Here is a 13881-nt window from a genome sequence, read left to right on the forward strand (position 1 = left end):
ATGTTATTTAATATCTTATTATGTTTCATATTTTAATATATATAATTAAATAAACGTTCAAGTTTTTCTAACTATTAATTAAATAAATCATATAAAATTTAATTATTAACGAAATCTTATAGTAAACCTGCAATAAGAATGACTCAGCACCTGTTTTTCGTCTATGACTATCGTCAAACGCCTATTCCTTTCTATTTCCTCATTATCTAAAAAGAAACAAAATTTTGTCTCGACACAGCTAAATTGCTGAAGCATAAGAATACAAAACAGAAAATCGTCTTCATATAAATGACACAAGCATCCAAACTAACAATATGGATAGAAAATATAGCAACAATTTCTATACTATATCACACACCCCCTTACACGTACATTCAACCATTTTTTTATGTTACGAACACTTAAGATCATTGTGTTATACGCAGTTTTTGTATACCTTAATTGTTCTACAATCCAAAGCTCATATGTGCTTTTAGTAGATACTTGAGCTGGCTGCTATGAAATCATGGGAGTCATTTTTTTGTTCTGCATTTGCAATCTGTATATTATTTGTCTGCAGTTTCACTTGAATTCAACAACTTCAAAACACTTTTCAGATTTATTTGAATATTGAATCAAAAGTTAATCTAATTGCCTCTATGTAAAGCACATTAATGTCTTGCATAAATAAATTTAAATTGACTGCATTTTTACGTTGCAAAGAAAGAATAAAAATTTATTAGAAAGTTCACTTACCATTCCTATATTTTCTTCACATAGATAGTGAAATAGATTTTCATGTAGACATGTATATTGCACATGGTACGGTGCTACTTTTTCTTCGCCTTTTATTTCAACTGATATATGCAAACGAATAGCACCCGACACTGCCGACTTATCAGTACGCTTTTCTAAATTATACCAGACATCCATTTCACCCGATAACGTTCGAACCTCTATTATGGTTTGTCCGAGAAAGTCGTCAGATTCACGCGTCAATTTTTGACGAAGTTTCGATTTTAAATCATTATCTTCGTCCCAAACACGTACTTTAATGCGGTCTGATGAGTTGTGACATTCACTAATAGCATTGTCCATTTTTTAATTATAAGTTATTAATATTACTTTCTTATATACATATGTATTGTAGAACTCAAACTAAACAAATACACTCATCCAACATGCACTCTGCTTATCCACACAAACATGTTTGAAACTAATGCCTACGTTTAACTGTGATTATATAAAATAAATAACTAAAGCTTTATATCTATTATAGCGTTGTGTTCACAACTGAACTCAAAATAAATTATAAAGAATGAAAAGTGAAATAAAATTAGTAAATAAATTTGTGTTCATAAGAAATTTTAGTTCTGCTAGGATTCAGCAAGTTTTTCGCTCATTCTCCTGCGATTATAAATTTTTTAACCTAAACTAAATTGTGAAAATTAGTAGGAATTGAATACAGAAAATAAAATGATAAACTAGAATAAATTCGGAGCTTTAAATTATTTATCAAAATACATATTACTTTGTCGTCAGGAACATTTTTTGTAAATCCATCTGTAAGGGTTTCGGTACACACCTTTCAACTAAACTTAATTGACAAAGAAGCAAGCAATGCTTTAACCATATACATATGTATATTCAACTATTACACAATAAATATTTGTTCTTGGAACGTTGCAAATCGATCTGTTTCATTTCGTATCGAATAACGTTTATTCGCCAAACATAATTTCGGACATAATGATCTGATCAAAATGAGATTCCTATAGCAATTAAACTATGTTAAATGAAGCATTAAACCAATACAAATGGATTTATGGGATATATGTTAGGTGTTTAAACAATATAAAAGAAAAAGTAAAAAGTACAAAAGGGATTAATATTGTTAAAACCAATCACGTATTAGAAAGAAATAATTCAAAAAGTTCATTGTCTTTATTATAATTAATGTTAAACATGTTCATCTAAATCATTTAGAAAATATGTGTTAAAATATTCACCACAAAATATAAAATTCAAAATTTAATGTTTTCAATACCAAATATAATAATTAGAAAATGTTCAACATATAGCCTCGTGAACTTTTTGACCAATTCTTAATATATATATATGTATAAATTAACAAATTTTTAAAGTTCGAAGAATCAAGACATTGAGAAAGAGTTAAGTCATTTATGAGAACTGTTAATGATACTCACAAGTGAAACTTCTCATTCCACACAGGATTTAACTCCTGCGGCATTGTGCGTGTACGTTTTTTCACCTTGCTAACCTGCACAGTCACATAGGGATCACTGGTACCGCTTTTATCCTTCGCTATCAGGCCTTGAGCACAGATCACTGCAGTCATTTCGTAGCAGCAGCGTTTATTCAATTTATTTCGTTTCATTATCAAAAATATGCATTTCGTGCAATTGTGCAATGTGGAATGTGCAATACAGTTCAATTATGTTCGTGTATGTTCGTGTATATTCGTGTATATATTTCAAAGGATGTGTTATATTTATTGATTGTCCAAAATAGTGCGTTAATAAAAGGAAAATGTAAGAAAAGGCAGAAAAAATGAGTTCATGGGTTTCAAATTATTTTGGTTGTGTAATTTTTGATAAGAAACGAACATAACCGCCAGCAGTTCATATATTGATATTTAGTTTTATATTATGTTATAATTATCGTCATATTATTTTTATTTTAGGAAGAATTCAAGGAAGAAAGAAGAAGAGAAAAAAACGGAAGTCTTTATTTATATGCATTTTTTTAATTTTCTTTTGGTGTGTATTTACAAACAATATTACAAATAATTGCCAACAATTTTATACATTTCACAGTAAAATTTAGCTAAGTAAAATTAGGTAAAAAGAAAAAACTAAAAAATATTTTGTCATATTGTATATATAGTAGTTTGCAAGTATTTGTAGAAATATACATTGAAGACAAACACATATATTAAACGAATTTCAATTGTAATTGAATTTACTAATTTTAAAACGGTTACAATGCAAATATTGAACTTGTGATACATACAGCCAATAGTCTGCATTGGCTATCTTCATAGTTAATATATGTGTTTGTCGTTAAATTTAAAACATTAAAAAAATCGCATTGCATGATCGGTATGTGATTTATATGTTGGTGTTCAAGTATTAATTCTTCTTAAAAAGTTATAGAATTAATACTAATGTCAGTATACGTAATCACCGATGCGAAAGCATAGGTGCATATAAACATGGACGGTGTCAAACGTGTGCACACATACAAATTTTGTGTTTGAATATTCTGTGCTTGGTTGGAGGTGTAACGATATACATACTAATGGACATAACACATTTTCCACACAATACAGGAAGTGAATAACAGCTAGAATACTAGATACACATTGAATTTAGGAAGAAAAATCTAATTACAAATTAAGGAAAATAAATACGAAATAAAAGGAAAGCTTAGCATTTCGTTTAAATTGTTTTTTAGCTGTAAGAAGATTAGTACTTTATACAAAATATAAAAAAATTATATACAATTTCAATCACGTTAAAAAAAACCATCGAGCTCGGACAAGAATCCAAAAAAAATTTTAAATATATCACTCAATAATGAACTCAATAAAAACTGCATGGCAAATAATAAGTGAAATAAAACTATGTAATAAAATAAAATTATTTTTTGAAATTTACACCCAAATAGAAAGAAACTCAAGCTAATGCGGGTTAATTATTATTATTTCTTCAATATTATGACAAAAAAACATTTATTCGAAGTTTAAGTGTTTGATTTACAATCTGTGAAAATGTAACTTAAAATACTTCCTTAAATTCTAATACAAATGTAGTTTTAGGACTTCAAATTAAGGATGCTAGCGCGAAAGATTTATTGGTTCATCAAAGAGTAGTTTATACTGTACAGAAAAGAAGCAATAAATTAATTTTAAACGAGCTGTAATACTACTTTAAGTCCGCAAGTACTTTAATTAGTTTAAGCGAATATATTAAATTGAAACTAACAAATTTTATTTTTTTTTAAAAGACTAACAAGTTTTCTTAGGTGTTTATTTTCATTTTTAGTTTCTTCATAAACCAGAGTTTTCTCTAAACCAGTGAAAAATTACTTAATCCGAATTATTTCGATACTGAATTATGTAATGAATTAATACATCCTTTTAGATTCCTATTGTTTTTGTTTTTTTAGGAAAAGTGCTTAATTTTAAAAATTAGATATAACAACTTTAACTTTTAATTTATCGAATAAATAAATATTTGGAACTAAAGATCTTTTTTTTCACAATAGATAAAAATGGATTCCACTACGTAAATGAATTACAAACAGATTATATTGAATAACAAGATTCAGTAACTGAAAATCTATACATTAAAGCCAAATTTAATATTGTCGTTGCAGAAAACGAATAACTTTCAGATACTGCATTTCTAGTTCTAAATCTCAAGGGGAAGTACATATTTTAGATTTTGGAAGTTTCTGAGATTTTAAAAATAGCAATTGAAAATATAATAATAGTATTAATATGATAAATATTTAAGATAAAATTAGTATATCAAAAATAAAGTTACATGTAATTAAGAAAATAAAGTAATTTTAATAATTACTTTTTTACGTGTCAATTTTGAACTAATTTGTTTTTACGAGATTAGTTTAAATAATGTTGCATATGTTTGTTCAGATATTTTCTGCAATGAAAATTTTTTATGTTTGGTATTTTTTATAGCCAAAGATATAACAGTTGATCAATAGTAGCTTTCTTTTCAATTGAAAAAATATAGCCATAATATATTTATAATAAAATTATGTATCTCAGCGAATGTGCAATAAACAAATTTATTAAAATTTGATGTGATGCCAATAACTTATATACAATGTATGTACATATGGTAAAAATCATGGAAATGGACAACAAAATTTGTTTATAGGTATTTGGAGCTGCACATTAAAGTATTGTTCACCTGTAAAACATTAAAGTATTTGCGAACATTAAGTGTGAATTTTTATGAACCATTCAACTCTAAATTGAATGGTTATATGAGTTCTACCACTACATCTAGTGCAGTTGACAAAATTATGTTTTTGTGAGAAAAATTGGGCATGATCATCTTAAGAAAATATACAATCAGCTCTATATCAGGGTAAAACTTACAATAAAAACTGTAAAAATTGCAATTTCTTTATAAGTTTTTCGACTTATGTGCAATTGACATATTAAAAAATTGAAATAATAATTAAAATGTGCATCCTTGTTTTAATTTCCTCAAACATTTTAATAACTTCCTTGAATGGTAGATAGACGCGGAAGTAAGTAAAAATATAATATAACGCAATTGAAAATAAAAATAATAACAATAAGTATATATAGAAAAAGGGGGTATAAAACGGAACATAATGTTTTCCATGAATACCTGTTATTGTTAATTTGCATGACCATTTTGATGTGCCTTCAACGGTCGCACATTCGGCTTGTTCTAATGAATCTATGTGTGTATCTGGATCCACACCAAATGTCATCCTTTAAAAAATAAGAGCAATAGTAGATCACTTTTTTCTAATTTCATTGGAATCTTTAAAAATAAATTCGTGAAAGAACCATATAAATTAAGAAAAATGGCGCAGTTTTTAAATGATTTTAATATCTCCGTTATATTATTTCATCTACAGCTGACTTAGATCCTAAAGTCATACAAAACTTATCTTGAAAAATGAAACGAACATCAAATCTATACGTCATAAAAAAGAGTGGGAAGTGTCGGCCATATATGTATATGTATCAATTTGTTAATCGTTATAAGTGTTTGCTAAATTTATTAGCAACTGTATTGAATTTATTCAATTAAATATTTTTTTTTGATATTTTTTTACTTTTATACATGTATTTGATAAATCTTAAAAAATATATAAGTATTTACTCAATATTAAACACTTACTATTAGTACACAGCAAACTGTACTTAATTTTGTCAGTGTATGTATATACATTCATGCTTACATACAAATTGTATACAAAATAACACACATACATACACACAACGAGTAACGAAGAACATATGTCTAAGAAGCATTCTTAAACACGCACACTTACATACCCAAAATGTACATATATTTAATGAAACAAGCTCCATATAGTAAAATATTACGTACATAAATTAAATAAACAATCTTACAAATTATTGTGTGAATAGAATTATTTAACTAAGTAAATATTTTATTGTATATTTAGATTTGTAATCAAACCTGTTATTGCTATTTTCGCCGACCATTTGCTTGTACCATCCAGAACGCTTTGCTTTACGGCCTTCATATGCCCAGTATGACTTTTGTCTTCAATGCTGAATACCGCTCTGAACATTATTTTATAACATTTATTTAATTTATTTTTTATATATGGTATTTTGTTTTATTATAAATATATTTAAAATTCTCTGCATATCCTTTGTATTTATTCTTAAATTCATGTTATTGGGTTAATTGAACAGTTGAGCTTAGCTTAAACGAAACTATGTAAATAGCCTAAGAGTTTATTTATCTATATATATCTATAAAATAATTTGATCTGACTTCTGCCAGCACAAGGCTTTGACAATCAACAAACAAAAAATTTCGGTATCATAATACCGAAATAGAACAGTTACTGTATTATTATGCCTAAGTATATATACATATCTCCTATATTTATCCCATAATAGTCCATTGATTTTATAATATGCAATAGAATCAAAGTAATGCGCTTCGTAGTTATATGAATAGGTATTTCCTTGATTTTTTTGTGCAAAGTTCATAAGGTACTCGGAACAAATTTCATTAGTTTAAAATCAAATGAAATTGTTAATATATATTAAAAACATAATTGAACAAAATAAAATAAATATAACTTTCATTAAGAATTCTAGTTTTTCCTACTTACCTTATAAGTTCAAAAATTTCCGGTTTCTCCCTCTCTCGCTGTTTCATTCGGTCCTTCATGGCTGTTATAATTGAATTGGCTTTATCCTCTGCTCCGTGCTTTGAACTTTTTTCTGCAGCCCCTAAATATATCAAAAAAATTAATCAGAAATTGTTTATCTGTGAAGGTACGTCAAAACTTGGACAGTTTTAATATATACATACTTATAGAATACATACACACCAATATATAAAAATGTATATATAATTTTTTTTTCAATATTGTTTTTTAATATTCTTTATTCAACACAATCTTGACATACGCGCTGTCGTTGATCGGTTTTGAGACAAACAAAATTTTTAATTTTAATATTAATTTTAATTTAGATTAAAAATCAAATCCACTTATCACTTCTGCCTGTACTTCGTAGCGTGTGTAAGATACTTCTGCAAATGTGTCCAAACCATTTAGAATATTAAGAATATCTATTTTAGAAAGTACATCTTAACTTCTTAAGTATTGAATTCAATTTACACAATTTACACAAAGACTGTATGTATTTAGTTCCATCAAGTGAAATCGAGCCTTAATATCATCAGCATATATTAAAATTGTTAAATAATTTTTAATTCTTCTATAGCGTCTTTATCACATATAAATTAATTTCTCATCTATTTTTAATTCTTCTATAGCGTCTTTATCACATATAAATTAATTTCTCTCATCCATTTTAATATTTCAGAAAGATCAAAAACTATCATCCTGGTCTAAAAAGCTGATTTAGTCTCAAATAAAACAAATCAAATAAAATCATATATATCTCTGTTGCAGTGGCGACGCGTGCCCTATCTGGAAGGATGTGCGGCCCTTCTACAATGCTGTTTTTACATTTACCACTTAAATTAAAAATGATAAATTGAAATATATAAGATGTTTTATTAATAATAACTATATTACATTAGGCAATAATATATTTACAATATAATATTTACAATTTCATTAACAAAATAACATATTAAATAAATTAAATTAATAAAATATATATATAAGTTGAATATTATATCAATCTGGAATAAACACAACTTTACACATACTTCTTATAACATCGAAACAACTTTTTTCAAACAAAAGAGTTTGTACTTAGAACCATACATGTTTATGTAGTGATAAAACAAAATCGAAATCACTTGCAGCCTATAACTGTGCGGTCAGCTACTCCGCACACAAAGCGACTATTATTCGCTGGAGCAACAGCTAAAAGGGGAGAGACGAAATTTGAAAGAAATGTATGGTGAACTGCAAACTTTAGCCGCACATCTAACCGCTTCGGCAAGTCAACATGTTGAATTGTTATACATTCAACACTTATACACTTATGACAGAAATTTATGAATGCAATTGCGTAAAGGGGAAAGACGAAATATGATAGAAATGTTTCGCGATGTGAGCTGCAAACTTATGAGCACAACTAACGACTATAACATGGTAGCTAAGAGAAGCAAATTAATTGAGTTTTCATAGACAATTATATTTAATTGTTTTTGCTAAAACTTTAATCTTTAAAAATATATATATGAAAATGTAATTTATAATATTAATTCTGGATGTAAAGATATTTAATAAATTTATATATATAATTTGACAATTTGCAATTTATGTTAGGGTGTGCACCGCACACATCCGCACCGTAGAGCAATCGTCACTACTCTGTTGTTATTCGATCGAAATAACTGCAGGATGCTAGTTGGTATTTTAACAAGGCACTGTATGGTTGTAATACACGCATGTAAACTCAATATTCCAGTAGAAACTATAAGAAACGGATTATTGCGAAAATCTTGGAGCATATTCTTTGTTTCTGTGCAGCTCTTTCAAAAACTCAAAACTGAAATTCTTTGGAACTACTAGTTTTTAGGAGCACATAAAACATTTTGAACAATTATTACTGTTACTGCCTTTAATAACCCTAAATATTAAGCCTGAAGTTTAGGTAATACCAAAAAGTTTCTAATTTTTTGTTCATGAAGAGATCGTTAATTTTAATTTGCCTTGCATACTACTTTAAAATGTAGCTATAAAAATTTTATTGTCTTCAGTGAAGACTTTCATTGAAGAATATATTATTCAAGCGACGCACATTTCAATAATATATAGTATATTAAACCTATATAAAAGGATTATTGGTGCTTCTTCGTATTTTTATGATTTTATTACATCGGATCCTTATCATTTACAAAAAAAAATCAGAAATCTTTACATTTGCTTACAAAAATCGATATTCGTTTCTGCACACTTTTATGCCTGCGGATAAAATATAAAATTATACTGTGGTTTAAAATAATTCAAGAGAAGTATCAACTGTCAAAGATCGGTATGATTACATTTAAAAGCCAATACGAAACACACTATCCGAACACAAATCATGAGTGCACTCTAAGCATTATTCTCATTAAGCAAAGCAATGCCATGTAACGCTGTTACAAATATTGATGTAAGAATAAGCATTAAGAAAATTTGGGTTACAGAATGCGTTTGCAATTAAAATAATTGCAAAATTATAAAATTTTCTACGAAATTTATTTCGTGAATTTTAAGTTTTTGTTAGACACTTTTCTAAAAAAACTATTTTTTACCTATCAATAGAATAATAGAATTTAAAATAGAATAGAATTAAAAAAGCAGAAATTCAATTCTTTATAAATGATTTTAAATCATGTCTGAATAAAGAATAAAAAATAAATAAGTTCCTTTGAAATGGTCAAAGCACATACATATTGTTGAATATGAAAGAATACGTAAGAATGTAACGGGGGTTACCCTAGTTCCGGTCATTTCGATGTCAAACATCCACCACGCATCAAAAATTTCGATAAAATCATGAAAATTGTCAAGTCCATCCATCATATAAGCACTCTTTTGATTGCCCAGAAAAGAAGCTTGATATATGGGTACCACATGAGTTAACGCAAAAAAATCTCATGGACCGAATTTCGATCTCCAAATTGCTGTTGAATCGCAATAAAATTGAAAACGAAAACGATCGTAGTGGAATCGCGATGAGCCGGCTGAAACGTTGACCAAGCCAGAATTGACGGTCAGGAAGATTTTTCTGTGCGTTTGATGGGATATGCAGAAATCATTTACTAGGAGCACTTGACTCAAAACTGTACTGTCAAAAATTGAACCGTCCTTTACTATTATAAAATACTAATAAATCATTTTTTTTGAAACCTAATACTTGTACAGGTTTCGCAACAAATATGCATCAGAGGAACTTTATGTTATCACTTGCATATGTTTACGATTTGCGCATTTGTGCGTAAGGCAGCGGTCACATTGCATGCGAATTTTGTCTTGCGTGTTCGTACGTATTTTTTTTCTTACGTACACGTAGCATATTCCGGTTACATTGACAGTTTGACAGTTCTGCAATGAAATCGCAGCGATAAAGGCGCTTAACATGAATATCCCTAATTTTTACAAAAAAGATACGCATCAAATTCAACGTCCATTTCGTATTTCATATGCCTGTCAAACATGTGTGGGTATGTCACAAAATACGTTTACAAAATTTTATTTAGAGCTTTTCTGCGCACCCATATTATATTGTATTATATCGTATATAATATATTGTTTATTATTTAAGATATCACCATGCTTTAGATTATGTATTGGAAATAAAGAAAACCGTTTTGCAAGACTTGTTACTCATTATTAATTAATTATTCTTGTTGTTTTAGATTAAACAAAACAAAAGGCGCGCTATTTTGCAAAAGACAAGGCTTTCCTTCAGTTCCAGGAAATAATAATTGATACGTTCTATATGATTTAGGGGATATAAAGCACCCGTCGACTGCGTTATTTCATTACTTTCGGCTTTATACGAGTATACTAAATACTTTATATATTTGAATTTTTAATTACTGCAGTTTTAACATCAACTTTCATTATAGGTTTTTAGCGCAAGTTAAAAGCACTAAAACTAGGTTCTGAGAATAATAGCCTGTTATGAAATTCCCTTCTAGCTACTTTATTCGTGCATCTATAGTGCCTGGCAAACTTTCAACAAACATGCCGGTATCTCTGTCTAATTATGCGGCAACTATAAAAATGTACATACTTTGCAAATTTAATGAATCGCAAAATTTTTAACAAAAGACATATATTACGTACTAAGTAATATATAATAAATATTTACTTGATGGTGTTATAATGGTTAGAATAAGTTTTGAAAAAGAATAAATTTATGTGTTATACGTACTTTGCAAGCAGTCAGCATTTAATAGATCCTTGCATTTTTCATGACATTTGACACCACACTCTGTACAACGCACACCTTGCCGTGCAATCCCCCAAAGTAATCCTTCGCATTCATAACAATATGTTGGCGAAGTAGCCGTCCATAATACAAAATTGTGCGGTGTAGTGGATGATATTGGATAAATCAGTGCTTGCAAAGCCTTCTTGTAGACATGCATTTTCTGTAATATTAAACAGTATTCATTAATTTAAGTAAGATTCTCATTTTTGTTGAACTTCACCAGTTCTTCATCGTTCAAAGTGGCTCTTGGTACTGCAGATGTTAAACCGGCATTTCTCTTCGTTGCTGCCATAGTCTATAAATTATAACAGTTAGTTTTATTATATTAGCAGGCGAATTAAGTTTCGCTGCCAATTAAAAAATTCTGCTTAATCCTAAAAAGCATTCAAACATAACAATATACTGCAATTATGCAATTTGTAATAAAAAGCATTTTAGTAGAGCATATAAAGTAAATCAAACTACCCATGTAATGCGTTGTAAGTCCAAACTTCTAAAATATGTATCTAATTACAAACTGAAACACCTACGGACAAATTTCGCATTATCAAATGTTAGCACAGAAAATTTTTGCTTTAAGTGAAAAATTTGAACATGCAACATTATGAATTTAAAAAATAAAATTGTAATAGAAAAAATTCTATTGACCAGTTGCGACACTCATAATAATGTTTACTTTGAAACAATGTTCATAGAGTGAGGACTTGATTTAAAATGTACGAGTAAAGAACGGCAAATCTTGAAACTGAATTTATATTTGCATTAGGAAAATAAACTAAAGTTAAACTAGACATCCCAACCTTATCCGAATCAATTAGGATATATGCAAGATATATTTTTTTCAGAAATTCAATACTACTTTCGAGTCGATTGATTTAATTTGAACTTATGGTATAAGCTCGATGAATCGGAAAGGTTGAAAGGTCTTCTAATGGAAAATATAAACAGTGCAAGCAATATCCAAATAAAAACGAATTAAAATACTAACTATAAATGGTGCAAAATGCTTTAAATAACATTTCAATTATCTTTTTATATACCTTAAGAACCTTTAAATCCATTTCACGAGGAAATATATATTTTTTAATTTTATACATGAAATAGAGAAGAGAGAGAATTGTAAAAACAAATATTTACTTAAATACATAATTGTCATTAACACCAAACGCAAAAAAAAAATAGAAAAAAAACTGTATGTGGTTGTATCGGTAGTTCGAAATAGAACTTCGAATAATTTTTTGTTTAAAGCTAAAGTACAATGACTGCTTTGGGCAATCTGCATAAAATGTTCTTTGGTATTACTTTCTCATGTCGCAAAATCAAGTACAAAATACAATTTTCGGATATTGCGATTAAATTATAATTTATACAAAATTTAGTTAAAATTAAATTCATTATTCACAGAGCACATTATTCTCAATTAGTTGAGCTGCGAAAATAGGCTATTACGTTTTGCATATTGAAACAATGCTTTCATTTTTAACATTGTTATTAGCTCCTGTCATAAAATAAAATATGGACCCATGGGGTTTAAACAATTAACATTGTAAACACATTTTTAAACGGTCATATCTTAGGTTCCATAAAGGATAGTAACTTTAGATTTGTTACGATTTAAAGATGGATTGATTGAGCATTTATAAAGTTGTTTAAAGAATTAAGATTGATTATATTTAAGTATTAATATAAAGGTTTAGTATCGAAAAAAAAATTTTCCAAATGTATCCCGAGAATTTATATATATAAATAAATATATTAAATATTAAATATATAGAATTCAATGGTAAATTCAATTCAGAAAAAAAAAATAAAAATTTTTGTGTCATTTTTTGTGTAATGGTTTAATGGTATTATGGTACGTATGAGTAATGTGTTGGGCGCCTAATAAATTTTTTTTTTAAATACTTATAAAACAATACCATACTAGAAGTATACATTTTTTAAGTACAAATTATTAGTTAATACAAATTAAAAACAAAAAATAAAAATTTTACTGATATCTTCCTTTATGTTTCTTACTGAAACATCGTGTGTATGTGTTTGGTGTGAAGTGAAGGATAAGTTAAATTTTGAAAAATACTTGTAAGAACAATATCGTCCTAAAATTTTAAAGTTCCGTTTAAAATTTTATTAAAAATCGAAATCAAAAATAATGTATAATAATTATGTAGTATATTCTTTGAAAATTCATTCATCATAATTATAGTAAGCATGTGCTTGATGTGTTTTGCGTGAGAAAACAATTCGAAAAAATAATGCCATTTGAAAATTTATATTTCTTAGTAAAATTTAACACTGTCTAAATAAACTATAAAAAGTGAAAATTCTCGGGATACATTTGGAAATTTTTTTTTAAATTAAACGGTTATTATAAACAATCTTAATTGTCTTAGATATTTCTTAAGAGCTCAATCAATTTTTAAATCGCATCAAATCTGAAGTTTCTATCCTTTATGGAGCCGTTTAAAAATGTGTCTATAATGCTGATTGGTTAAACCCCATGCGTCTATATCTTCTAAGCAAAAAATATCAAATACTTTCCCGGAAAAGGAGCTCAAAAAAAACTTATAGTACAATTGGAGATGACGAGGTCTAAAAGGCGTGCTTTGTGGCATATCAATATTTAAGTTTTTCAACAATGTTAATGTTAATGTTTCAACAATGATCTACTAATTTGCAAAATATATTTGACT

The 13881-nt window shown here is 27.8% G+C and overlaps 1 protein-coding gene across 1 annotated transcript in view; it reads right to left on the reverse strand.

Moving 5' to 3' along the window:
* The window catches only part of LOC119684041 (protein unc-13 homolog A), a 60928-nt gene extending 48624 nt beyond the window's left edge, over positions 1 to 12304 (reverse strand). The window contains exons 1-8 of the mRNA XM_038097981.1: positions 12229 to 12304; positions 11409 to 11483; positions 11129 to 11348; positions 6889 to 7009; positions 6221 to 6325; positions 5391 to 5485; positions 2187 to 2328; positions 736 to 1060 (exon numbers count right to left, since the gene is read on the reverse strand). Of these exons, the coding sequence (XP_037953909.1) occupies positions 736 to 1060; positions 2187 to 2328; positions 5391 to 5485; positions 6221 to 6325; positions 6889 to 7009; positions 11129 to 11348; positions 11409 to 11483; positions 12229 to 12285 (1140 nt within the window). The 5' untranslated portion in view covers positions 12286 to 12304. The remainder of the gene's footprint in view (positions 1 to 735; positions 1061 to 2186; positions 2329 to 5390; positions 5486 to 6220; positions 6326 to 6888; positions 7010 to 11128; positions 11349 to 11408; positions 11484 to 12228) is intronic.
* Positions 12305 to 13881: the final 1577 nt, after the last annotated feature.

The sequence above is a fragment of the Teleopsis dalmanni genome, chromosome 2, assembly GCF_002237135.1.
Source record: "Teleopsis dalmanni isolate 2A chromosome 2, ASM223713v2, whole genome shotgun sequence".
Lineage (NCBI taxonomy): Eukaryota > Metazoa > Arthropoda > Insecta > Diptera > Diopsidae > Teleopsis > Teleopsis dalmanni.